Raw genomic sequence first — 21,722 nt, forward strand, 5'->3', positions numbered from 1 at the left:
TTGAGTTAAAATTATTAGTAACGAATGAATTAATTATAAAATAATAGTTAATTGAGGGTTAATTGGAATTTTAATTATAGTTTAATAATTCTAAAAAAAATAGGCCATAATTCTATATTGTTTAATTTGGTAGGGGAGTTTAGCAATTCTCAATTTTCATTAAAATTTATTAATCTCCAATTAAAACTTAATAATTTTTATTTGGAATTTATTCATCACAATTTAAGATTCAATTAAACAAAATGTACCAGAAGTGCCTCTTCAATTTGCCAGTATCATACTCCTATTTAATTATTTTTAGAGCAAATAGTGTATTTCACTATTTTTACAATACTTGCAAAACTATTAAGTCTGATACTATGGAATGGTAACTATCAATTAGTTCATTATAAGTTTATAACATTGTCACATGTGAAATCATGCGTGACTAGTGATAGCAAGATATGTTTCTTAAATAAAAATTTCAATCATTCACAAACAAACCATGATATCTTTTGCTGATGATATGTTTCAAAACACTGAAACAGAAAAAACCCATAACCTAAAGATCCAATCGATCCCATTCTTTCCTTGCATGCTAATCCTAGCAATGAATGAATTAGAATATTTGCAACTGATTGTTCTTGACATAAGAGTTAAGTTATGAACTGATGAATAATATAATACGTACGGTATCAAACTGCTCTAGAAAATCTGATGAATAGTATTATTACCTTAAAGATGCTCTAGAAAAGGAGATGTATCAAACTGCAATCAATATTCTTTATGTAGGTTTTCAATTTATAGAAGTTAAATTGAGTGAATTATGTAAAATAAAACATATTCATTATATTACATCTGTATGATGCATCAGTGTATACCAATTTATGTAAAAATATAAACGGTGGATATAAAATTAACATATATACCCTTTTCCCCTGTCTGCCTCTGCTGCTAAAATCAACCAAATTATGCCAACAAAGGGGAAAGAAAAAAAAAAATCACCACAAAACTAATATTCCTCTCCCCCACCCGGAATGAGATTCAGTGTATCACACTTTATGGATCTCATCCCCACCCCCACACACACCGACGTATATACAAATTCATAATCTTTTTCCACATAGCCAATTAACGATATACATATACATGGAGTGGTTCAATTAAAAAAATTCTTACTGGGAGATTTACTGTACTTAATTAACTTATAAAATAATTGTATTGAACCTATAAAATAATTATACTAAACTCTACACTCAACAAATATCGCAAATTACTTATAAATTCAGTATAAGAGTTATGAATAACATTCTAAATGCATTTTTTTAAAATAAAATAACATGCTGCAAGGTGAGCGAACCAGGTCCCTTCATGGGTGACCCAATCATTGCTCAAGAAACGCTACACATTTTTTTGTACAAGCACGCATATACTATATGACCAATCTATAATAACGTTTTCCGTTTCAGAATATTTTTTTTCCTTAAAAAATTAAAAAGGAAAAAATGAAATAATTCCACTATTATATATGCAAACTCCCTCAAAGTCTCCACTGCTTTTCTTGTAACTCTCTCTGAACAGAAAAAAATGGCTTCAGAGAAAGTGGAAACTGTGGTTGCTGGAAACTATGTGGAGATGGAGAGAGAAGAAGATGCGAAATCCACCTCCACCAAGAGCAAATTATCAAGCATATTTTGGCATGGTGGCTCAGTTTATGATGCATGGTTCAGCTGTGCTTCTAATCAGGCAACTTTTTTTTTTTCTATGTTATTGGAAATGTTGTAAGATCTTGAAAAAAAGTAACACTAAATTTATACTCATATTTTCAGGTTGCTCAAGTGCTGCTTACACTGCCTTATTCATTTTCACAACTTGGAATGGCATCTGGGATTGTATTTCAGCTGTTGTATGGATTGATGGGGAGCTGGACTGCTTATCTTATCAGTGTGCTTTATGTTGAGTACAGAACTAGGAAGGAGAGAGAGAAGGTTGATTTTAGGAACCATGTCATCCAGGTTGGTTCAATTACTCTTGGATGAATTGAAGCTTCAACATCTCCATTATTATTATTAATTTTCTTCTTAAATTATGGAAATATATATATGTGTGTGATTGCAGTGGTTTGAGGTTCTTGATGGGCTGCTGGGGAAACACTGGAGAAACATAGGCCTTTTTTTCAACTGCACTTTCCTTCTATTTGGATCTGTTATTCAGCTCATTGCATGTGCAAGGTATGGCACAATCATAAATCTTTGTCTAGCTAATTGTTATGATACTATTATTAAATTTCAGTGGGTGCAGTATCTATCGTGATCATCCATCACTTTCATCTTTTCTCTGACATGAGATTGCAACTATATATTTATATCTGAAATGATAAAAAGGATAAAAGGTTGAATAGTGAAGAACTTCTCCTTTGTTGTTTTGCAGTAACATCTATTACATAAATGACAACCTTGATAAGAGGACTTGGACTTACATATTTGGAGCATGCTGTGCTACAACTGTTTTCATCCCATCATTCCATAACTACAGGATCTGGTCTTTTTTGGGCCTTATTATGACAACTTATACAGCATGGTACCTAACCATAGCTTCCCTCCTACATGGACAGGTTAACTCTTTTTTTTTTTTTGTTTAAAGTAAATATTATCATAATTTTCATTGGACTAGTATTAATTACCTCAATATAATCATGGTATTAAAGTGAAACTTTGGCCTGATTTGGACTTGAAAGAATTATTTAATCAAATAATGATTTTGAACTGGATTTTGGTAAGTGAAGGTTGAAGGAGTGCAGCACTCAGGGCCAGCAAAAATGGTTCTCTACTTTACTGGAGCTACAAACATTCTTTATACATTTGGTGGGCATGCTGTCACAGTGTGAGTTTCTTCAAATTTTCACTTTTTTTTTTTTTGAGAGAGAGACAGAGTAGAGAGGGATAGGAAAACTTATAGTACTATTAATTATATGCAAGTTGCATATCCATATGAAAAGTTCATAGCTGGATTTTAATACTTTTTCCTATGCTTCATGGAAACATGGTCAAAGCTTCTGTAGAAAAATGAAAGACTAGTAAAAACATGATTCAGGTTCAAGGTGAAGGTTGTTTAAACAAGTTAAAATACACATAAATTAATAAACATATATTCTTTCCGCATGAAGAGGCAAGAGGCGTTCTCAGGTGAGAAAGGTAGAAAATATATATTTTTATTTTTTTTTCATTCTTTTCACTTTTTTTTTTGCTAAGTAGGATGATTTTTTATTCCGAGCAGCCCCTTTTCCATTCTTTCTAACTCTAGTTCACGATAATATTGTCTTTGGTTATATTAATTAATGATCATACTGATTTTTTTTTTCCTTTCTTTTGTGTAGGGAAATAATGCATGCAATGTGGAAGCCACAAAAATTCAAGCTAATATACTTGTTGGCAACAATTTATGTATTAACACTAACCCTTCCATCAGCAAGTGCTGTTTATTGGGCTTTTGGAGATTTGCTTCTAAATAGGTCAAATGCTTTATCTTTGCTCCCAAGAACTAGATTTAGAGATGCTGCTATAGTCCTCATGCTCATTCACCAGGTCCATATATTTTTATTAATTTCTTTTATATTTTAATTAAGTTATATATGTCCTTGATGAAGAAATTGATGTATTCTCCAAACAGTTTATAACATTCGGGTTCGCGTGCACTCCTCTGTATTTCGTGTGGGAGAAATTTGTCGGGATACACGAAACTAAAAGCTTGTTCAAGCGCGCTCTAACCAGATTGCCGGTGGTCATTCCGATATGGTTCCTTGCCATAATCTTCCCATTTTTTGGGCCTATCAACTCCACAGTTGGATCACTTCTTGTTAGCTTCACAGTTTACATTATTCCTGCCATGGCACATATGGTCACCTTTGCTTCTGCATCAGCTAGAGAGGTATAACTAAAACATTTAATTATTGCTTCAAGAAATATTAAAATTAGTCATTCACATGTTAATGGTCCCTCACAAGCCTAGGATATGCCTAAGTAAAACGTGTTTATGATCAATTTTTTGTAGCATAAATTCTAAATGTCTAGTGAAAAGGCTAGCTATTGCGGAATTAGACGTGCAGTGTGACAGATACATGTGATATCTATATAATTTATCTATTTAGGTGCGTAAAGTGAAATAGCCAATAGAGGGTCATGCCACAATCCATTAGGTTAACTTTATCAACACATGTTAGGCAGCTAATGAAATAGACAACACTCCCCCCACACGGAAATTTTATAAAGCAAAGGAGAAAAACAAAGGCAAAGGTTAGGCTGTAAATGTTTGTCAAAAGAAATTAATCTCACAACAAAAAAAGGTTTCAAGTCTCGATTTTCTATTTCACCACCACATTAATTTTTGTTTTCAAACTTGACTACATTTTTTTATACTTACACATGATTTATTTTATAATTTCAGAATGCAGTGGAGAGGCCTCCAAGATTTGTTGGAGGGTGGGCTGGTTTGTACATAACCAACATGTTTGTGGTGGCATGGGTTTTCATTATTGGTTTTGGATTTGGAGGGTGGGCAAGCATGGTGAATTTCGTACGCCAAATTAACACTTTTGGCCTTTTCGCAAAGTGTTACCAATGCCCTAAGCATTGAGATTATTTATTAATTACCTATTATCCTTCACAGTCAAGAGAAAATTAAAGGTTCTTGCATATCAAGATTTTATACATATGGAAGTGTGTAAAGATTAAGGATGCCATTTGTAACATTTTTTCTTTTTTTTTGGTGGGTTTCTCCTCTTTAGTTGAAGGCTGTTCTTCAACATGTGTGTGCCCAATTAGTGGTTGTACTAAGAAGTGCATCTCCCTTTGTTTTTGTGGGATCACTTAATTATATATGCTTAATGTTTGAGCATTTTGGCTTTCTTAAGTATTTATGTTGTATATCAATATAATATTTGATTTAAATGAAACTTTCAGGATCGAAATTAATTATTACTTGCCTACAAAAAAAATTATTACTTGATAAACTAATAGTAACTAATTAATTAACTTATGGTCGGATTTCTATATATTAATTTTTGATAAATTAATAAATACTAAAGTATATGTATAGCAAAAGATAAATCCATACTCGATGAATTAATTTTTCTTTACATAAATACTTTATGTGGTTTCAAAATTTTCGATTTATAGAGATTTCATATATTCATACCCGTTGCCCATTTATTGTAACTATTTATATGGCATTGAGGGAGAAATAATATTTCTAAACGTTATATTATAGTAATTAATCAACCATAGGTCAATAAGATGCGTCTTGTTGAAACTAACCTTTTCCCCCGCGTTTGACAAATTGTTGCAAAATTACATGCTTTTTAACCCAATAATTTGATTGATCACTACATTATAGTCACTCATCACTTTCAATCAAATTTATGGAATTCATATTCTACTTCACTTTTTCTAAAGCCAAAACTCCACGTCACATAACTAATCGACAAGACGTGCTACAGTGTCAATGTTATCGCCTAGGCCGATATTTAAAAATGAAGCAAAATAGTTTAAAATTGTGTTGTGAAGAAATAATTCGAATTTCAGATTTCGTTTAAATTAATTTCAATTCACAAAAAATGCACGTCCCCTTCATAATTAATCAGATATGCGATTATTGGCAAACCGGATGGTTCTTTACATTATTTTTATAATTTTCGAAACGATTTTGAAAGCGTCTCATCAAGGACATAAAGTAAATCAGTTTTGCAAGAACTATATGAATCCAAATACTCTCTCCGTCCCACGAATCTTGACACGTTTTCCTTTTTGGGCCGTCCCACGAGTCTTGACCCGTTTCCTTTTTGGGTAATAATTATTACATTCTCTCTCCTACTTTATCACCTTTATTATATTCTCTCCTACTTTATCACTTTTATTACCTTCTTTCTCCTACTTTATCAATTTTATACTTTATTAATTACACACTTAAAACACTAATCTACAATTCCTTAATTCTCGTGCCGAACCCAAACGTGTCAAGACTCGCGGGACGGAGGGAGTATATATTACAACCTGAGAATAAATATTTGTAAAATAAATCAAGTTCAGTTGAATAGATATTATTGTAGTGAACTTGTAAGAAATATTCGAATAACAAAAAAACAATTATTTTCTTTATAAAATTTGGGTCAAAATAATGGCGATATACAAAGATTTATATGTCAATGGGGCAGGTATAATTGATTTCATGAGTAAATCTCCAACGATTTGGAAAGTTTGTCATAATACATTGACAAGACATATGACTTATGGGTTTCAAACATTGAAGAGAGCATTCCAACATTTCACCAAAAAGCAAATTAACCCACTCTGAATTACTCCCTGTGTTTTTTTAAGTGTCTTATTAAGATAAATTTATTGTTCCTATTTAAGTGTCCTATTTCAAAATTTGAGAATAAAAAATGACAAAGTTCCTATTTTATCCCTTTTTAAGTGTCCTATTTCAAAATTTAAGAATAAATTTATTACACTTTGAAAATAATAAATATGGGCACAAAAGTAATACTTCAACTTCCTTGATATATGTACTTTTTTTCCATGGGACACTTAAAAAAAACGGAGGGAGTATCTATTTAAATTAAATAGAATATATTATGTTATCTATATGCATATATATTCATTATTTAATTGTAATTATTAATTATGACTATATAAATGCCAATACAATATATATATATATATACTGGTACGCATTACGGAATACAAAATCTCAATGCGCTAAAAATTGTAAAGAAAGAAAAGAGATGATCCAATAGTCATTTATCAATAAATAATCAATGAGATGTAACAGAACCTGCAAAGTATATATATATATATGTCAGCCTTCTAGGGTAACCTAAATAAAGAATTGAAGTTGAACTAAACGGTAACTATAAATGGGACTTGTTTTGACATAAGCTTATTGCTTGATGGAGATTGAATTTTTTTAGCAATAAATTACAATTTGATCTCATTCAATTTATAGTATAATCGGATGACGATAAATTTATAGATAATTAATTATGAAACTAATTAATGCGAACCATCGAATATGGTTTCGGCTGATGACACATGGTTATCGTTGTAGCTCTTTCTGCTCGAGCTTCATTATAAATCAATATTCTACGTAACAATCAATTAAGGTTAAATATATGGTAATTATTCATTTCAAAGACGTCTAATGTAATTAATGTCCTCTTTTACAACTAATTAATTAATCTCATGAGATACTTTTCCTTTTCAAAAATCAATTAAGGTTAAATATATTATCCAGCCCGTGTACGGCCGTCCGTGCCAGAGATCTCCTCACAGAAATATATACATAGTTCGTGTCACTGTTCATCAATCATACTCCCTCCGTCCATGATTCAGTGCTCTGTTTGGCCTTTAAAAAGTGTCCACAATTGAATGTTCTGTTTTGCTTTTTGTACCCTTTTACTCTCCTACTTTTTCTATATTTACTATCATTTGCTACTAATGGACCCACCTTCAAACACATTTTTCACTTTTATTTTCTATATTTACTACACTTTATCAATTATCACTTTAGTCAACTACCTTTATCACTTTAGTCAACTACCCTTATATTTCATCACAACACCTTTTTCAGCTTTCTTAGTCTCCGTGCCCACACCTAAATGAGGCACTGAATCATGGATGGAGGGAGTATTTAATTTTTTAAAATTAGTTTTCCAAAAAAAAGAAAGAAAAGAAAATAAATCCCACTATTGTGATTGAATCAAACATGACCAAGCACACGAGTCGCTATCCAGCTTTTGAGTTTGCATAAACTACAAACGAGCTGATCCATTGAATCGAGTTATAATCAATTCAACCAAACCCCATATACCCCACCCCCACCCTTCCCAACTCAAAATAATAGTATAATATAAAAATAAAAATAAAATAGTATCGATCCGTAGCTAGTTATTTTAATTTCTTGGAGTTTTCACGTTGTAGGCATATGAAAATCTTGATATTAAGGGCCTTGCAATCCCAAAAATACTGAGGATAAGGTACACATGGGGGCCTTGTAGGCAGTTTTTCTTCTTTCTTCTTCTTCACATTTATATTTACACATGATCAAAGTCAGAAAAAATTGCATGTGATGTGAGAGTAGTGCATTTGATCAAGTGGGGATACACTTTCTTTCGGTGATCAATATAATGGACAATAGAGTCATGACACAATTTTGTGTTCACGAACATTATGGAGAGTTTGGAGAAGTTTGCATTTGTTTGCTAGCATTAGTCTCTCAAAATCAGACATGCATGGGGCATGGATTTCTTAAAAAAAAAAAAAACAAAAAAAAACTGCATTTGTCATCTTCTTATAACTTTATAAAAAACTGAGTCGTAATGCTAAACATGAATAGGGATTTAATGTTGCATTTCTGATTAGACTACGTTTATTTTGCTGGATAAATTTATCTATGGAAAAAGATGGATAACACAAATTTATGCCTTTAAATATCTCCTTCTTTTTCCAACATTTGACACAAAAGATATACTCACTATTTTTTCTTCCTCGTTTTCACTTTAAGGATGGATAATATTATCACACCAAAAATGGAGGGATAATATTATCCATCTTTGAAGTGAAAACAAGGAAGGAAAAACGGTGAGCATTTCTTTTGTGTCAAATGTTAGAAAAGAAATGAGACATTTAAAGACATATATATATAAATTTGTATTATCCATTATTTTCCATGGATAAATTTATCCATCGCAATAAACACAGCCTTAAAGTTTTTCGATTTATAAATAAATGTTAGATGCAAAACTGATCGATCGAGTGTCAAATGTATGAAATTGAGAAACAACATTTTACTAGAATTTATAAGTAATTAAGTCAAACATATATACAAATCAACAGTGCGGATGGACAAAGTATATCTTATTACGTACTTTTGGCACTTTGGCATATTGTTATATCACAATAACTTAGGTATAATCGGGTGTACCGTACAATCGGATTGATCCACACCTAAAATAGTGTTATTTATAAGATTCGAGTCAGGATACGGATTCGGATCAGGATGCGAATCAAGGTCTAAGTGAGGATGCAATCCGATTGTACGGGTACACCCGGTTGTACCCAAGACCACCTCTTATCACACACACACACACACACACACACACACACACACACATATATATATATATATATATATATATAGAGAGAGAGAGAGAGAAGGCGAAAGACAGTCTGAATAAGTCAATAATTTTACTGAACGGAATAAATGTGGCGTGTTATTTATTGAATGTCTATTCATGCGGTCTCTGGAATTATTCGGTAAAATTATTGACTTATTCAGAACGAAATATATTGACTTCCTTATAGATCCCAACCCTATATATATATATATATATATATATATATATATATATATATAGGAAGAGGTTCTAATAAAAACCTCTGTTAAAATGAGAACTAGGAACCTAATCTTGACCTTTTAAATATTAGATCTAATGGTTAGGATTTAGTCAACAAAAGAAACTGTGCATCTATTATATTTTACTGTGCACTTAAAAAATATGCAATTTATGCAATTGAAACCAACAATGCAAAATACTCAAGCAAATCGAAATTGTGCATCTATGCAATTGAAATTGTGCATCTATGCAATCGAAATTGTGCATCTGTAGTTTAATCTTAGCCATCTATTTTATTTAAATCAATGGCTTTAAATTGGTTCCTAATTTTCATCTTAAGAGGGGTTTTTATATTAACCCTACCCTATATATATATATATATATATATATATATATATATATATATATATATTTATATAGGGTAGGGTTAACATAGAAACCTCCCTTAAGATGAAAACTAGGAACCAATTTAAAGCCATTGATTTAAATAAAATAGAGGGCTGAGATTAAACTACAAATGACCAATTTCGATTGCATAGATGCACAGTTTCAATTGCATAGATGCACAATTTCGATTTGCTTGAGTATTTTGCATTGTTAGTTTCAATTGCATAAATTGCATATTTTTTAAGTGCACAGTAAAATATAATAGATGCACAATTTCTTTTGTTGACTAAATCCTAATCATTAGATCTAATATTTAAAAGGCTAAGATTAGGTTCCTAGTTCTCATTTTAACAGAGGTTTTTATTAGAACCTCTTCCTATATATATATATAGATATCGTGCGTTTATTTCATAAATCCTATGTCTGATATTGTACCTAGAGGGAGAATTTTTTTTTCAGGGTTCGAATCTTTGAGGGAGCAAAATATTTTAAATTTCGTTATTCATCAGTATATACTGCCTTGTGGCCTTTGTTCATCAGTATATACGTTTTATTCATTGTACTCAGTGTTTCACAAAAAATAAGGGGTCTCACCGGAGCGCGCCCATATATATATATATATATATATATATATATATATATATATATATATATATATATAGGAGCGCGCTCCAGTGAGACCCCCTATTTTTCGTGTAACATGAGTACAATGAATAAGACATATAATACTAATTAATAAAACGTATATCTAATGAACAAGATGTATATATTGATGAAAAATAAAATTTAAAAAATTCGTAATGAATAAGAAATATATACTGATGAACAATGCAGTATATACTGATGAATAACAAAATTTAAAATATTCTGCTCCCTCCAGGATTCGAACCCTGCGAAAAAAAATCACCCTCCAGATACAATATCAGTCATAGGATTGATGAAATAAACGCACCAGATTGTGCCCTAGATCTCACTAAAATTAGGGGGTCTCATTGGAGCGGCCCCCTATATATATATATATATATATATATATGAATAAGTTAGTATATAGTGTCGAGTAACGGTTTTTAGTTAATTGATAAAATTTTTGCTCGCTTCATGATTTGAACTCAGATAAAATTGCATCTCCTTAATTTAAATATTAGTCATATGATTTGAAAATTTAACATTTTAGATTCATTCTTATTTCTAATCGCATGTGTCCATTTTCATTGGATCATTTCCTTAGGAAGAGGTTTAAATGAGAACATATATAGATTTAAAATGAGAACGAAAAACTATTCTCAATGCTTAAACCATGAAAATCTATAATCGATACATAATTTTGATAGATAAATGCATCACTTAAATTCGAATTTTGAAGGAAATAAAAATTTTATTTTTATTTTCATTTTTTAAGAGTTCAATCAATTCTCATTATATATGACCAATTTCTTTGGAACCATTCATTTTTTTGTAAACATAATCCTTACTTAGGAAATTTATATTTATCAATTTTGGCCTATGTAAACTTAATTTATGTACATGTATTGATTGTTTATGTCTCTTTTTCGTGATCTCCATAAGACAAACCATTATGATATTTTGTTACTCGATAATATTGAATAGTACTTCCTTTATCCCTTAATTTAGTATTTATTTAAAAATGATACGAGTTTTAATAAAATGATTGAGCATGTTCTCAATAAAATAAAAGTCACACGTTTATAAGAGTGTTAAAGTGAAGTAAGGGGCCCATAGTTTATAAGATTGTGTGGAGTATTTTTAAAAAATATAAAGTAATACTTCATCCCTCCAATTGATAATGATTCATTTTCCCTTTTCGTCTGTCTCATTGATAATGGTCTGTTAAAAAAATAACTTATTCTCTCATAAAAAGTTGTGGGCCCCATCACTTTCTATCATTTTTATATTTTAATCACTCTTCTTTTTAATAATCGTGTCGAAAAGTAATGAGTCATTAATAATGAGACGAAGGATTTACTAAATTGGGGATAGACTGAAATGGAAATATAAATACTCCGTCAGTTTTCCATAAATACCCATAGGTGCTTTCAGCAAGAGTTTTAATGAAAAGTTGTTTAAAATATTAGTAGTGGAAAGAGACTCTGACATAAATAGTATTATTAGGTAAATTGTGAGTAAAATGTGTAACTTACAAGTTACAAGGATAAAATTGTAAAAATAATGTTTGAGATAATGCCCAAAAATAAAGTGTACATAAATTTGAAGGATGTATCAAAAATAAAATATATATATATATATATATGTAAATATGGAGAACGGAATGAGTATTAAATTGTAAGAGGGAGATAGTATTAAATAAATGAATTAGTGCACATATTTCTATTGGATTCCAACTTTCATAATTAATGATAAGAACCAAATTATGAAACTCAAAGTAAACCTTACTCAATTTTTTATTAATTTCTTTTATATTTTAATTTTTTTTCTTTAAGTTATGTCCTAAATCATGGTGTGTCCCCGGGTCCTATAAATAATACATTCATTTGTCTTATTCCAAAGAAGAAAAAGTGTGTCCATCCCTCTGATTTTCGCCCTATCAGCTTGTGTAATGTTGTCTATAAAATCATCTCAAAAGTAATTACTAATCGTCTCAAGCTTTGCCTCCCGGACATCATTAATGAGAGTCAGTCTGCTTTTGTTCCTGGCCGTCAAATTACGGATAATGCGTTATTAGCTTTTGAAATCTTTCATATGATGAAGCATAATAAGGCAAAAACTCGTGGTGTCTTTGCGCTTAAGCTTGATATGGAAAAAGCGTATGATAGAGTCGAGTGGTGTTTTCTAGAATCTATGCTCTCTCATTTGGGTTTCCATGCGTCTTTTGTTGCTCTTATTATGCGATGTGTCTCCACCGTTTCTTTTTGTGTGTTGCTTAATGGTTTTCCAGGTAGCTCTTTTGATCCTAGTCGGGGACTTCACCAAGGGGACCCTCTATCCCCTTTTTTGTTCTTAGTTTGCGCAGAGGCTTTGTCGGGGTTGTTACGGAGGGCAGAAACTGGTAACCTGCTGCATGGGGCTAGTTTATGCCGGAATTCTCCAAGGGTGAGCCATTTATTGTTCGCAGATGACTGCATAATCTTTGGGAGATCTAACTGTGAGGAGGTGAAGGTGGTTGGCGAGATTCTTAAAGATTATGAGAGTGTTTCGGGTCAAAAAGTTAATCTTACAAAGTTCATGATTTCCTTTAGTGGAGGGGTTCCTACTCTTAAACAACAGGAACTCGCCCAACTGCTGATGGGGGTTAAGCTTAATGGTGCCCGAACTACTTATCTTGGCATCCCGAGTACGGTGGGCAGGTCCAAGTCGGAGGTGTTTCAAATGTTGGTGGACAGAACAAGAAAAAAATTGAAGGATTGGAAGCGCAGATACTTATCAGGGGCGGGTAAAACAATTCTTATAAAATCGGTATTACAATCTATACCAAATTACTTGATGAGTTGTTTTGCTATCCCGGATCAAATTTGCCAGAGACTCAATAGTATTGCCGCTAGTTTCTTTTGGGGCCAAAAAGATGAGTGTTTAGCCCTATTTTGTGATTTTTGTGAGTTTTCCTGCTGCGCATTCGAGCTCGTTTTGTACCTTTGTGCTCTATTTTTCACGTGCTTGATGACCTTTTGGGTGTGCTACTGTCGTATGCAGGATTCGGGAGTTACCGCGCGTTTTGGCATCGTTTGGAGCGGTTTCGGAGGCAAGGCTCACGGCCGCCGCCGCCAGGCGGCGGCCGCCGTCGAGACGGCGGCCGCGGCCCCACGGCGCGGGCCGTGCTTTACTTGGAGAAGATCAGCGAAAGGCTCCCACGGCGGCGCCGCCCCACGGCGCCGCCGTCTCACGGCGGGCGCCGCCAACCATTTACCAGCCCAGGTCCCACAATTCAAGAAAAGGCCGAAAGGGGGGGACGGCGCCGCCGCCCCTGTGCAATTCCGGCAGTTACGAAAATTGCTATAAAATCCGATTTTTAGGGTTTCATTGAGATCAGACTTCCCCAGCAGCCTCCACCTGCGATTTTATGCTTTTTTCCCTTAGTTTAGTTAGATAGAAACATTCTAGATACTTGTGGATTCCGCTAGATCGTTGATTTCATTGAATCGATTGTAAGTTCTTCATTTTGATTAGTTAATCTTTACAAGCTTTCTCGTTATTGCATTGCCTAGATAATCGAGCACTTAGATAATGATATTTAATTTATGCTTTTGATGTTTTCATCGCCTAGATAATTAGTGTTTATGGTTGTTGATTTACTATTGCTTTCTAGATTGCTAGTTAAAACCCTAGGTTTTTGGCTTTCCTGCGTTCTTAATCCGCTTCCCATCTTTCGCCTAGATAGATTTATATGCTTCCTGTTGATTCTGCATTAGATAATTTACAAGCTTTATTTAATTACGCCTAGAATTAAAGAGAGAGTGTCACACCTAATCTACCCGATTAGAGTGTTTAGGTTTTATTTCTGTTTCTTGTGAGTAGCACGATCGAAGCCCTGCTAAGCCTTCCTTGAGAGACGACTTGAGTCACCTTACCGCCCTAGGACGACCTCGTATAAATTCGAGTCCATCCGTTAGGTGTTTTTGGATGAGTCAAATTTTGGCGCCGTTGCCGGGGAAGGCTTTAGGCATTTGATTGTGTTGCATTTGTTTTTCGTGTTTATTTTGTTTCTTTCTTTTGACTCGGTTATTTTTTCTCCCTCCGGTGCGTTTGATTTGGTTTGCTAGTGTTGTGTATGCAAGGTCGCCGTAGCTTGAAGAGAAAGCTAGTGCCTTACTTTGACAACATTCACCGACCTCGTGAGGTCCCTTCAAGCCTGGAGGAGGAGTCCGAGTCCAGTTCGAGGAACCCTGTGGAATCACAGTTTCAAGAGGAAAACTGTGAAGAGAGAATTGCTTCCAATCCCATCCTGGAAGCCATTGAGGAGACGCCTTCAGAGCACTCTGAAGAAGAAGAAGAAGAAGAAGCTCGGCCCAATCTTGACCAAGAAGCAATGGCGGAGCAGAATGTCCAGTACATGGGAGATTTTTCCAGGCCAGTTATTGGGACCACTAGCACTTCTGCGATAGTGCTTCCCACGGCGGTCCGGAATTATAATCTGAAGCCCAATGATTCAAACCTGCTCCCGCTCTTTTATGGGATGCCCAGTGAGGACGCCTTGCAGTTCATCCGTGATTTCTGCACCCAAGTGCAGACCTTTCCACTGCTGGAACTCACCGAGGATCAGTTGAGACTCAAGTGCTTACCATACGCACTCAAGGACCGAGCGAGAACGTGGTTACTGTCCCTGCCGCCGAACTCCATCACTACATGGGGAGAGGCGAGTGAGAAGTTCATGCTCAAGTACTATCCTAATCACAAGACTCAGGAGATTAGGACCCAAATAATGAACTTCATGCAAGGAGCTGACGAGCCCCTTCACGAGGCTTGGGAGAGATTTCAAGAGCTCCTCCGCCAGTGCCCGCAGCACCAGTTAGCACCCGTCATGTTGATGCAGTTCTTCTATGACGGATTGATTCAGACGGCACAGTTTATGGTGGACAGTACAGCAGGGGGCAACATTGCCCGGAAGACAGCTGATGAGCTCAAGGAGATTTTCAACACACTTGCAGCGAGTTCTCAACAGAAATCAGCTAGAGGAAGGAGGGTTGAAGCCAATGCAGTAGCTCCCAACAATGAGCTTCAGAAGCAAGTAGCAGAATTGATAAGGCAAGTTCAGCACCTCAAGATGAACCAGGCAGAAGCCCCACCAGTTCACGCGCCACCAGCAGAAGGATGTGGAATATGTGGCGATTTTGGTCATGGAACCAACGCGTGCCATCGCATGGGGGGATTCACACCTGAAGGAGAAGCAGAGGTCTATGCTGCTCAGAGCTATCCGGGGAGGCCTCAATTTGAACAGAGGCCTATCTTTAATCAAGGGCAACAAAGCTCCAATTCGGGTTGGAGAGCTCAGCAGCAGAACTACACTCAAGCTTATCAGCAGCAGCAGCCCCCGCAGTATCAGCAGTATCAACAGTTCCCTATCCAACAAGGGAATTTTCAGCAGCAGCAGCAATACCATAATGCCCCCCAACAGTGTCAGAAGCAAGCTCAACCGCAGAAGCCGTCTCTCGAGGACACCATGCAGTCTTTCATGGAGATGACCAAACAGAACATGGAGTCTCAGAGTGCTACCATCAAGCGCCTCGAGACTACAGTTGGGCAACTTACAGGAGCCCTAAATCAGCTGCAGCAAGAATAGCCAACTGGGAAGTTCCTAAACCAGGACAAACAGCCGCGTCAAGCTCATGCCGTGGCGGTAATCAAGGAAACTACCCCAATAACCACGGGGAAATGGAGAAGCAAAACCGTGGAGGCAATCAAGGCTACCCAATGCCCCAGTGAGCCACTGCCACCTGTCACTGATGCACTAGACCGACCACCACCCAAGCAAGGAGATCCAGGTAGCTTTATTTTTTATATTAGCTTAGGTGGGGTTGAAAAGGTGTTTGGAATGCTTGATTTGGGCGCGACAGTCAATTTGATGCCGTTTGATATTTTTGAAAAATTGAGTAATAAAAGGCTGAAAGGCACGAATTTGAAGATAGAGCTAGCTGACGGCTCTATTAGTAGTCCACGGGGCCTTGTTGAGGATGTTGAGGTTGTTGTGAGGGGGATTAGTGTTTTAGCTGACTTTGTTGTACTTGATGTGGGAAAAGGGATTAGAGGCGAGAATGAGCATCTCGTGCTACTTGGCCGACCCTTTATGGCCACCACCCAGACTCGCATCGATGTGAGTACGGGGACTGTGAGTATAGCAGGGGCAGGTAGAGCGATAACATTCTCAACCTTTGATGAAAAACCTACTCCTTCCATTTCCTTAATTCAAAGCTGCTCTTATGTTGAAACTATTGATGCTTTGGAGGAGAACTGTATTGTGCAGGAACTCTTGAATAAGCTGCAGGAGGAGGACGAGATCGTGGAGAAATTCCTTGCTAACTTGCAGGATGAGGTTGACATTGAGCAGGAATTTCTGGAAGAGCTGCCGGAGGAAGTTGATAAAGAGCAAGGCCTTCTGTGTGCTTTGCTATTGGAAGATAAGCTTGATGAGGTTGAGTCACTCAATTCCGTTGGATGTGTGGATAGAGGGCCATTACAGGATATGAGTATGGAGGACTCATTTGGAGGACTCGCAGCTGCAATTCAAGAAGATGTGTTTACAAGGGCGCTAAGGCAGCTGGAGCTTCAATCGGATTTTGGTTAAGGGTTTCTCTTAGTCGGGCTGGCGACTTAAAAACTAGCGCTGCATGGGAGGCAACCCATGTTTTCTTGCTTCTTCTTGTTTCGTTTTTCTTTCGTTTTGTTTGTGTCTTGTTTTGTTGCTTGGTGCAGGTTGTTGTGTTGGAGACTGCTTGTTCTTTGGACGAGAGAGAGGCAGACATTGTGGGACACTACAGACTCACCACTGGATCGGTATTTAGGGAAGTTTCCTCTTTCACCCCTCTTTTTGTTTGCACTGAGGACAGTGCCAGATTTTAAGTGTGGGGGGGCGTTTGTTGGTATTTGTAAATCCTGTGGGTGTCTTCTTGTTGTGTCCTTGGGATTTCTTGTGTTGGGGCGAATGGTCCCCTTGCCTTGTTTTCTTGCTTGTTTTTAAGTGCATCGCATGTTGATAGTGATTCATTGGCGATTCTGGATTGTGTCTGTGTTGTTTGTTATCCTCGTTTTTCTTGATTGATTTGTTCCCAATGAAGTGTAATTAGTTTAAGGTTTTGGTGCAACACCCTGATGAGCAACTTTTGACGTGATTTGTCCGGTAGAAGCTAGGGGGAGTGTTTTCAGTGCAAATTCCTAATATCATTCTCTGTGTTCAATTGTTTGGTTGGTTGTTGAGTTTTTGATAGATCTGGGTCTCTGCTCCTCTAATGGCTTCATTATGAGCATGGGAAACCACACGAGAATATTTTGGATCACCTCCAAAAGTTCAATCTCGTGAATTATGGCCCGTCTATTGAGAGCGAAAATAACTTGACCCAAAAAAAAAAAAAGTGAAATGTGAAAAAAATGTAAGAATGTGAAAAAGGATGAGATATGATTATAAAGGAAATTGCATTAGGAAATTCACCCCTAGCGGAGAACTGGGTCTGATCGGATTGAGTTGTATCATCTTGTTGTTGCATTTTAAACCTTAACTTTGAACACCCGATTGGGGACTTTGATATTTTGAAAGACTTGGATTGGTTGTGTTTGCCTGGTGAGAAGAATCGCTGGAGGATTTTCTGTCGATGTTGTGATTGTTGCTTGAGGACAAGCAAGGAATTAAGTGTGGGGGGTTGTTTAGCCCTATTTTGTGATAATTTTGTGAGTTTTCCTGCTGCGCATTCGAGCTCGTTTTGTACCTTTGTGCTCTATTTTTCACGTGCTCGATGACCTTTTGGGTGTGCTACTGTCGTATGCAGGATTCGGGAGTTACCACGCGTTTTGGCATCGTTTGGAGCGGTTTCGGAGGCAAGGCTCACGGCCGCCGCGGCCCCACGGCGCGGGCCGTGCTTTACTTGGAGAAGATCAGCGAAAGGCTCCCACGGCGGGCGCCGCCAGCCATTTACCAGCCCAGGTCCCACAATTCAAGAAAAGGCCGAAAGGGGGGGACGGCGCCGCCGTCTCACGGCGGCCGCCGCCCCTGTGCAATTCCGGCAGTTACGAAAATTGCTATAAAATCCGATTTTTAGGGTTTCATTGAGATCAGACTTCCCCAGCAGCCTCCACCTGCGATTTTATGCTTTTTTCCCTTAGTTTAGTTAGATAGAAACATTCTAGATACTTGTGGATTCCGCTAGATCGTTGATTTCATTGAATCGATTGTAAGTTCTTCATTTTGATTAGTTAATCTTTACAAGCTTTCTCGTTATTGCATTGCCTAGATAATCGAGCACTTAGATAATGATATTTAATTTATGTTTTTGATGTTTTCATCGCCTAGATAATTAGTGTTTATGGTTGTTGATTTACTATTGCTTTCTAGATTGCTAGTTAAAACCCTAGGTTTTTGGCTTTCCTGCGTTCTTAATCCGCTTCCCATCTTTCGCCTAGATAGATTTATATGCTTCCTGTTGATTCTGCATTAGATAATTTACAAGCTTTATTTAATTACGCCTAGAATTAAAGAGAGAGTGTCAGACCTAATCTACCCGATTAGAGTGTTTAGGTTTTATTTCTGTTTCTTGTGAGTAGCACGATCGAAGCCCTACTAAGCCTTCCTTGAGAGACGACTTGAGTCACCTTACCGCCCTAGGACGACCTCGTATAAATTCGAGTCCATCCGTTAGGTGTTTTTGGATGAGTCAATGAGGAAAGACGGATTCACTGGAGAAGTTGGAAGAAGCTATGTCGGCCGACGTTTGAAGGGGGGATGGACTTTAGAGATCTTCAGATTTTTAATAGAGCTCTATTAGCAAAGCAGGTGTGGAGAATTCTCGTTTGTGATAACTCTTTACTGGCTCGCTCTCTTAAGGCTAGATACTTTCCAAGAACGGATATACTTCAAGCGAGCAATGCTCATAAACCATCTTTTGTATGGAAAAGTTTGCTCGTCGGGCTGATGAGCCCATGTTTGTGCTCATTTTTTTTGTGTCTGTTTTAGGTCTAGATAGAGTCTTTTTCCTTTGTTTTGCTAGAGTCAGTCGCCTGGGAGGGCGTAGTTCCAGGGCAGGCCCGTCCTTTGGGCAGAAGGTGCTTTTAAGGCATAATGCTGCTGCATTCCGCGAAAGAGGCATGAGGTTGAAGCAGAGGAGTTTGGGACACTCAAAAGCTTGTTTTGAAGACCAAAAGTCCGAGAAGCAGGATGTTGGGCAAACTGACCCTTTTGCCCATAAGTACCGCGCGGGATCCAGTTGCATCGGAAGAAGGTTCTGGGCATAATGCGACTTCGGTTCGGGGAAGAAGTATGAGCACAACTACAAAGTCAATTGGAGATTGGAGCAGCAGGTTACAAAAGCTTAGATAAAGTTTGGAGTTGCTCAAGGCAAAACCGACCCTTTGCCCATAAGTACCGTTCGGGACCCAGTTGCACCAGAAGATGATCGTGGGCAGAAGGTACAGACGGGGCAGAGAAGAAGAGTGCAGGAGATGGAGTACATAAATTCGTGTTGAGGGCAAAAGGCACAATCTGATCAGAAGATGTAGATAAGGAAAGAAATCCAAAAACCTTATCCTTTGAGGTTTGGATAAGAACAAATCAGCCTCCAGATCTGGATGCTATCTCGGGCAGAAGGAGCCCTAATTCCAGCCCACTCCTTTTGGGCCCAGCTTGAGTAGCCCTAACTCATGCCTATAAATACCACATAGCTGTGAACCATTCAGGAGAGCAGTAGAGAGGAGGGAAGCACGAATTTGAGAGACCATTGCTGTAGTTTTACTTTCCATAGTTAGGTAGGAGTAGTCGCCCCTTATGGGCATAGCAGTTTAATTTTCTGTTCATATTTTCTGGGGCACTTTTGGCCATAAGTACCCTTTTGCCTTAAGTAAGTTTCTATTTCAGTTTTTACTTTATGTTTTCTTTTATGTCTTTTGTCTTTGTTATTTACTTTATGTTTGGCTAAGTTTTATATTCTGATTTGGGCAAGATGATCTAAGCATGAACACTTAACTCGAGAGGTCTAATTTGGGCATAACAACTGTATGAGCATATTCCCGATACACTAGGTTTGATTCCAAAAAGGTTGTAACAACTTGGTTAATTAATTGGTCACTAGTTAACTAGGGAGTTTTGGCCACAAGTAATACTTTGGGCAAAAGGCGAGTTGCCATCGACCTCCAAAATAGTACAACGAGTGTTGGAGCCGTGACTGCTGTGAAATATCGGCGTAAGAGTCAAGTGGGTCTATCTAGTTCTTAAAGCATTCTGGGCAAAGCACAACTAGCGATAGACCATCGCAGAGAGCGTGGATGTTGCCCGGGGTAGTTGATTTCCATTAGCTGACCCTTCTAAGGGATCATAAACTGAAAGGATAGATTGGGCGAGGGGTTTTTGCGTGCGTGACGAGTGACAATAGGGGCGCAACAATTCTTATGCCTATAACCACTGGTATGCGAGTATAGTGATTTATCTTTGCACCAATGATCGAGTGTCCAGTTCATGTTTAGTGATTCAAACCCAAGTCAGAATTGTTTTGTTATTTGATTTATCTACCTTGTTATTTCAGTTTTAGTTGGAAACCATGTTCTGCCCATAAGCACGTTGTGGTCAGAACACTGCAGGATACAAAACCTTTTTAGTGACACCCTTGCAGGAGAAGTTACTGCTCAGTTCCTTGTGGATTCGACTCTGGACTTACCACTAGCTAGTCTAGTTGTGGGCACAGGATATTTTATTTGCGCGAAGCTCAAACGACAGCTTCGTCACAGGCGTGATTTGTTAGTGGAAGGAATAGCTTGGAAAGTTGGCAATGGAACTCGTATCAGAATTGGGATGGATGCTTGGATCCCGGATGGGAAGGGAGGCTTCCATGCAGCGGCAGTCGAAGAGAGATTTCGGGCGACTAGGGTGGCGGATCTGGTCCAGGAGGGCTCTAGCAGATGGGATTCGGCAAGGCTCGAGGAGATGTTTGAATCGAAAGATAGATGGACGATCAACTCACAACTGAGGGCAAATCTGAATGTGCCAGATACTCCCTTTTGGCCTCATGGAAAGTTCAATTCATACTCGGTTAAGAGCGGCTATTGGTTGGCAGTTAATCTCTTAAGACGGAATGAACCATCCTCTTCGGAATCTCATAGCAGTTTATGGAAACGGATTTGGAACCTTAATGTGATTCCCAAAGTTAAGATTTTCATGTGGAAATGCGTCGTGGAGGCTCTTCCCACTAATATGGCTTTAAAGAGTATAGGAGTGGATGTTAATTCTAAGTGCAGGAAGTGTGGCTTGAAGGATGAATATATGGAACACTCCCTCCGGGATTGTGGGTGGGTAAAAGCTCTTTGA

At 37.1% G+C, this 21,722-nt stretch overlaps 2 protein-coding genes across 2 annotated transcripts; both read left to right on the forward strand.

Moving 5' to 3' along the window:
* The first annotated feature begins 1,306 nt into the window (after window positions 1-1,306).
* LOC131011969 (auxin transporter-like protein 3) lies at window positions 1,307-4,872 on the forward strand. The gene is made up of 8 exons (XM_057939875.1): window positions 1,307-1,725; window positions 1,809-1,994; window positions 2,098-2,210; window positions 2,410-2,593; window positions 2,765-2,862; window positions 3,356-3,563; window positions 3,649-3,906; window positions 4,423-4,872. The coding sequence occupies exons 1-8, from the start codon at window positions 1,567-1,569 to the stop codon at window positions 4,609-4,611; spliced, it is 1,395 nt and encodes a 464-aa protein (XP_057795858.1). The 5' UTR covers window positions 1,307-1,566; the 3' UTR covers window positions 4,612-4,872.
* Window positions 4,873-12,475: 7,603 nt separating this feature from the next.
* On the forward strand, window positions 12,476-21,722 carry LOC131009675 (uncharacterized). The gene is made up of 3 exons (XM_057937086.1): window positions 12,476-13,163; window positions 18,202-18,356; window positions 21,123-21,722. The coding sequence occupies exons 1-3, from the start codon at window positions 12,476-12,478 to the stop codon at window positions 21,720-21,722; spliced, it is 1,443 nt and encodes a 480-aa protein (XP_057793069.1).

The sequence above is a fragment of the Salvia miltiorrhiza genome, chromosome 2 (assembly GCF_028751815.1).
Source record: "Salvia miltiorrhiza cultivar Shanhuang (shh) chromosome 2, IMPLAD_Smil_shh, whole genome shotgun sequence".
In the NCBI taxonomy this organism is placed as follows: Eukaryota; Viridiplantae; Streptophyta; class Magnoliopsida; order Lamiales; family Lamiaceae; genus Salvia; species Salvia miltiorrhiza.

Coding starts and splice junctions, on each gene's coding strand:
- LOC131011969 (XM_057939875.1), top strand. CDS start 1,567: ATGGCTTCAGAGAAAGTGGAAACTGTGGTTGCTGGAAACTATGTGGAG. Junction 1,726..1,808: donor TCAGCTGTGCTTCTAATCAG/GCAACTTTTTTT, acceptor TCATATTTTCAG/GTTGCTCAAGTGCTGCTTAC. Junction 3,907..4,422: donor CTTCTGCATCAGCTAGAGAG/GTATAACTAAAA, acceptor TTATAATTTCAG/AATGCAGTGGAGAGGCCTCC.
- LOC131009675 (XM_057937086.1), top strand. CDS start 12,476: ATGAAGCATAATAAGGCAAAAACTCGTGGTGTCTTTGCGCTTAAGCTT. Junction 13,164..18,201: donor CAGATACTTATCAGGGGCGG/GTAAAACAATTC, acceptor TGTCGTATGCAG/GATTCGGGAGTTACCACGCG. Junction 18,357..21,122: donor CCAGCCATTTACCAGCCCAG/GTCCCACAATTC, acceptor ATTTGCGCGAAG/CTCAAACGACAGCTTCGTCA.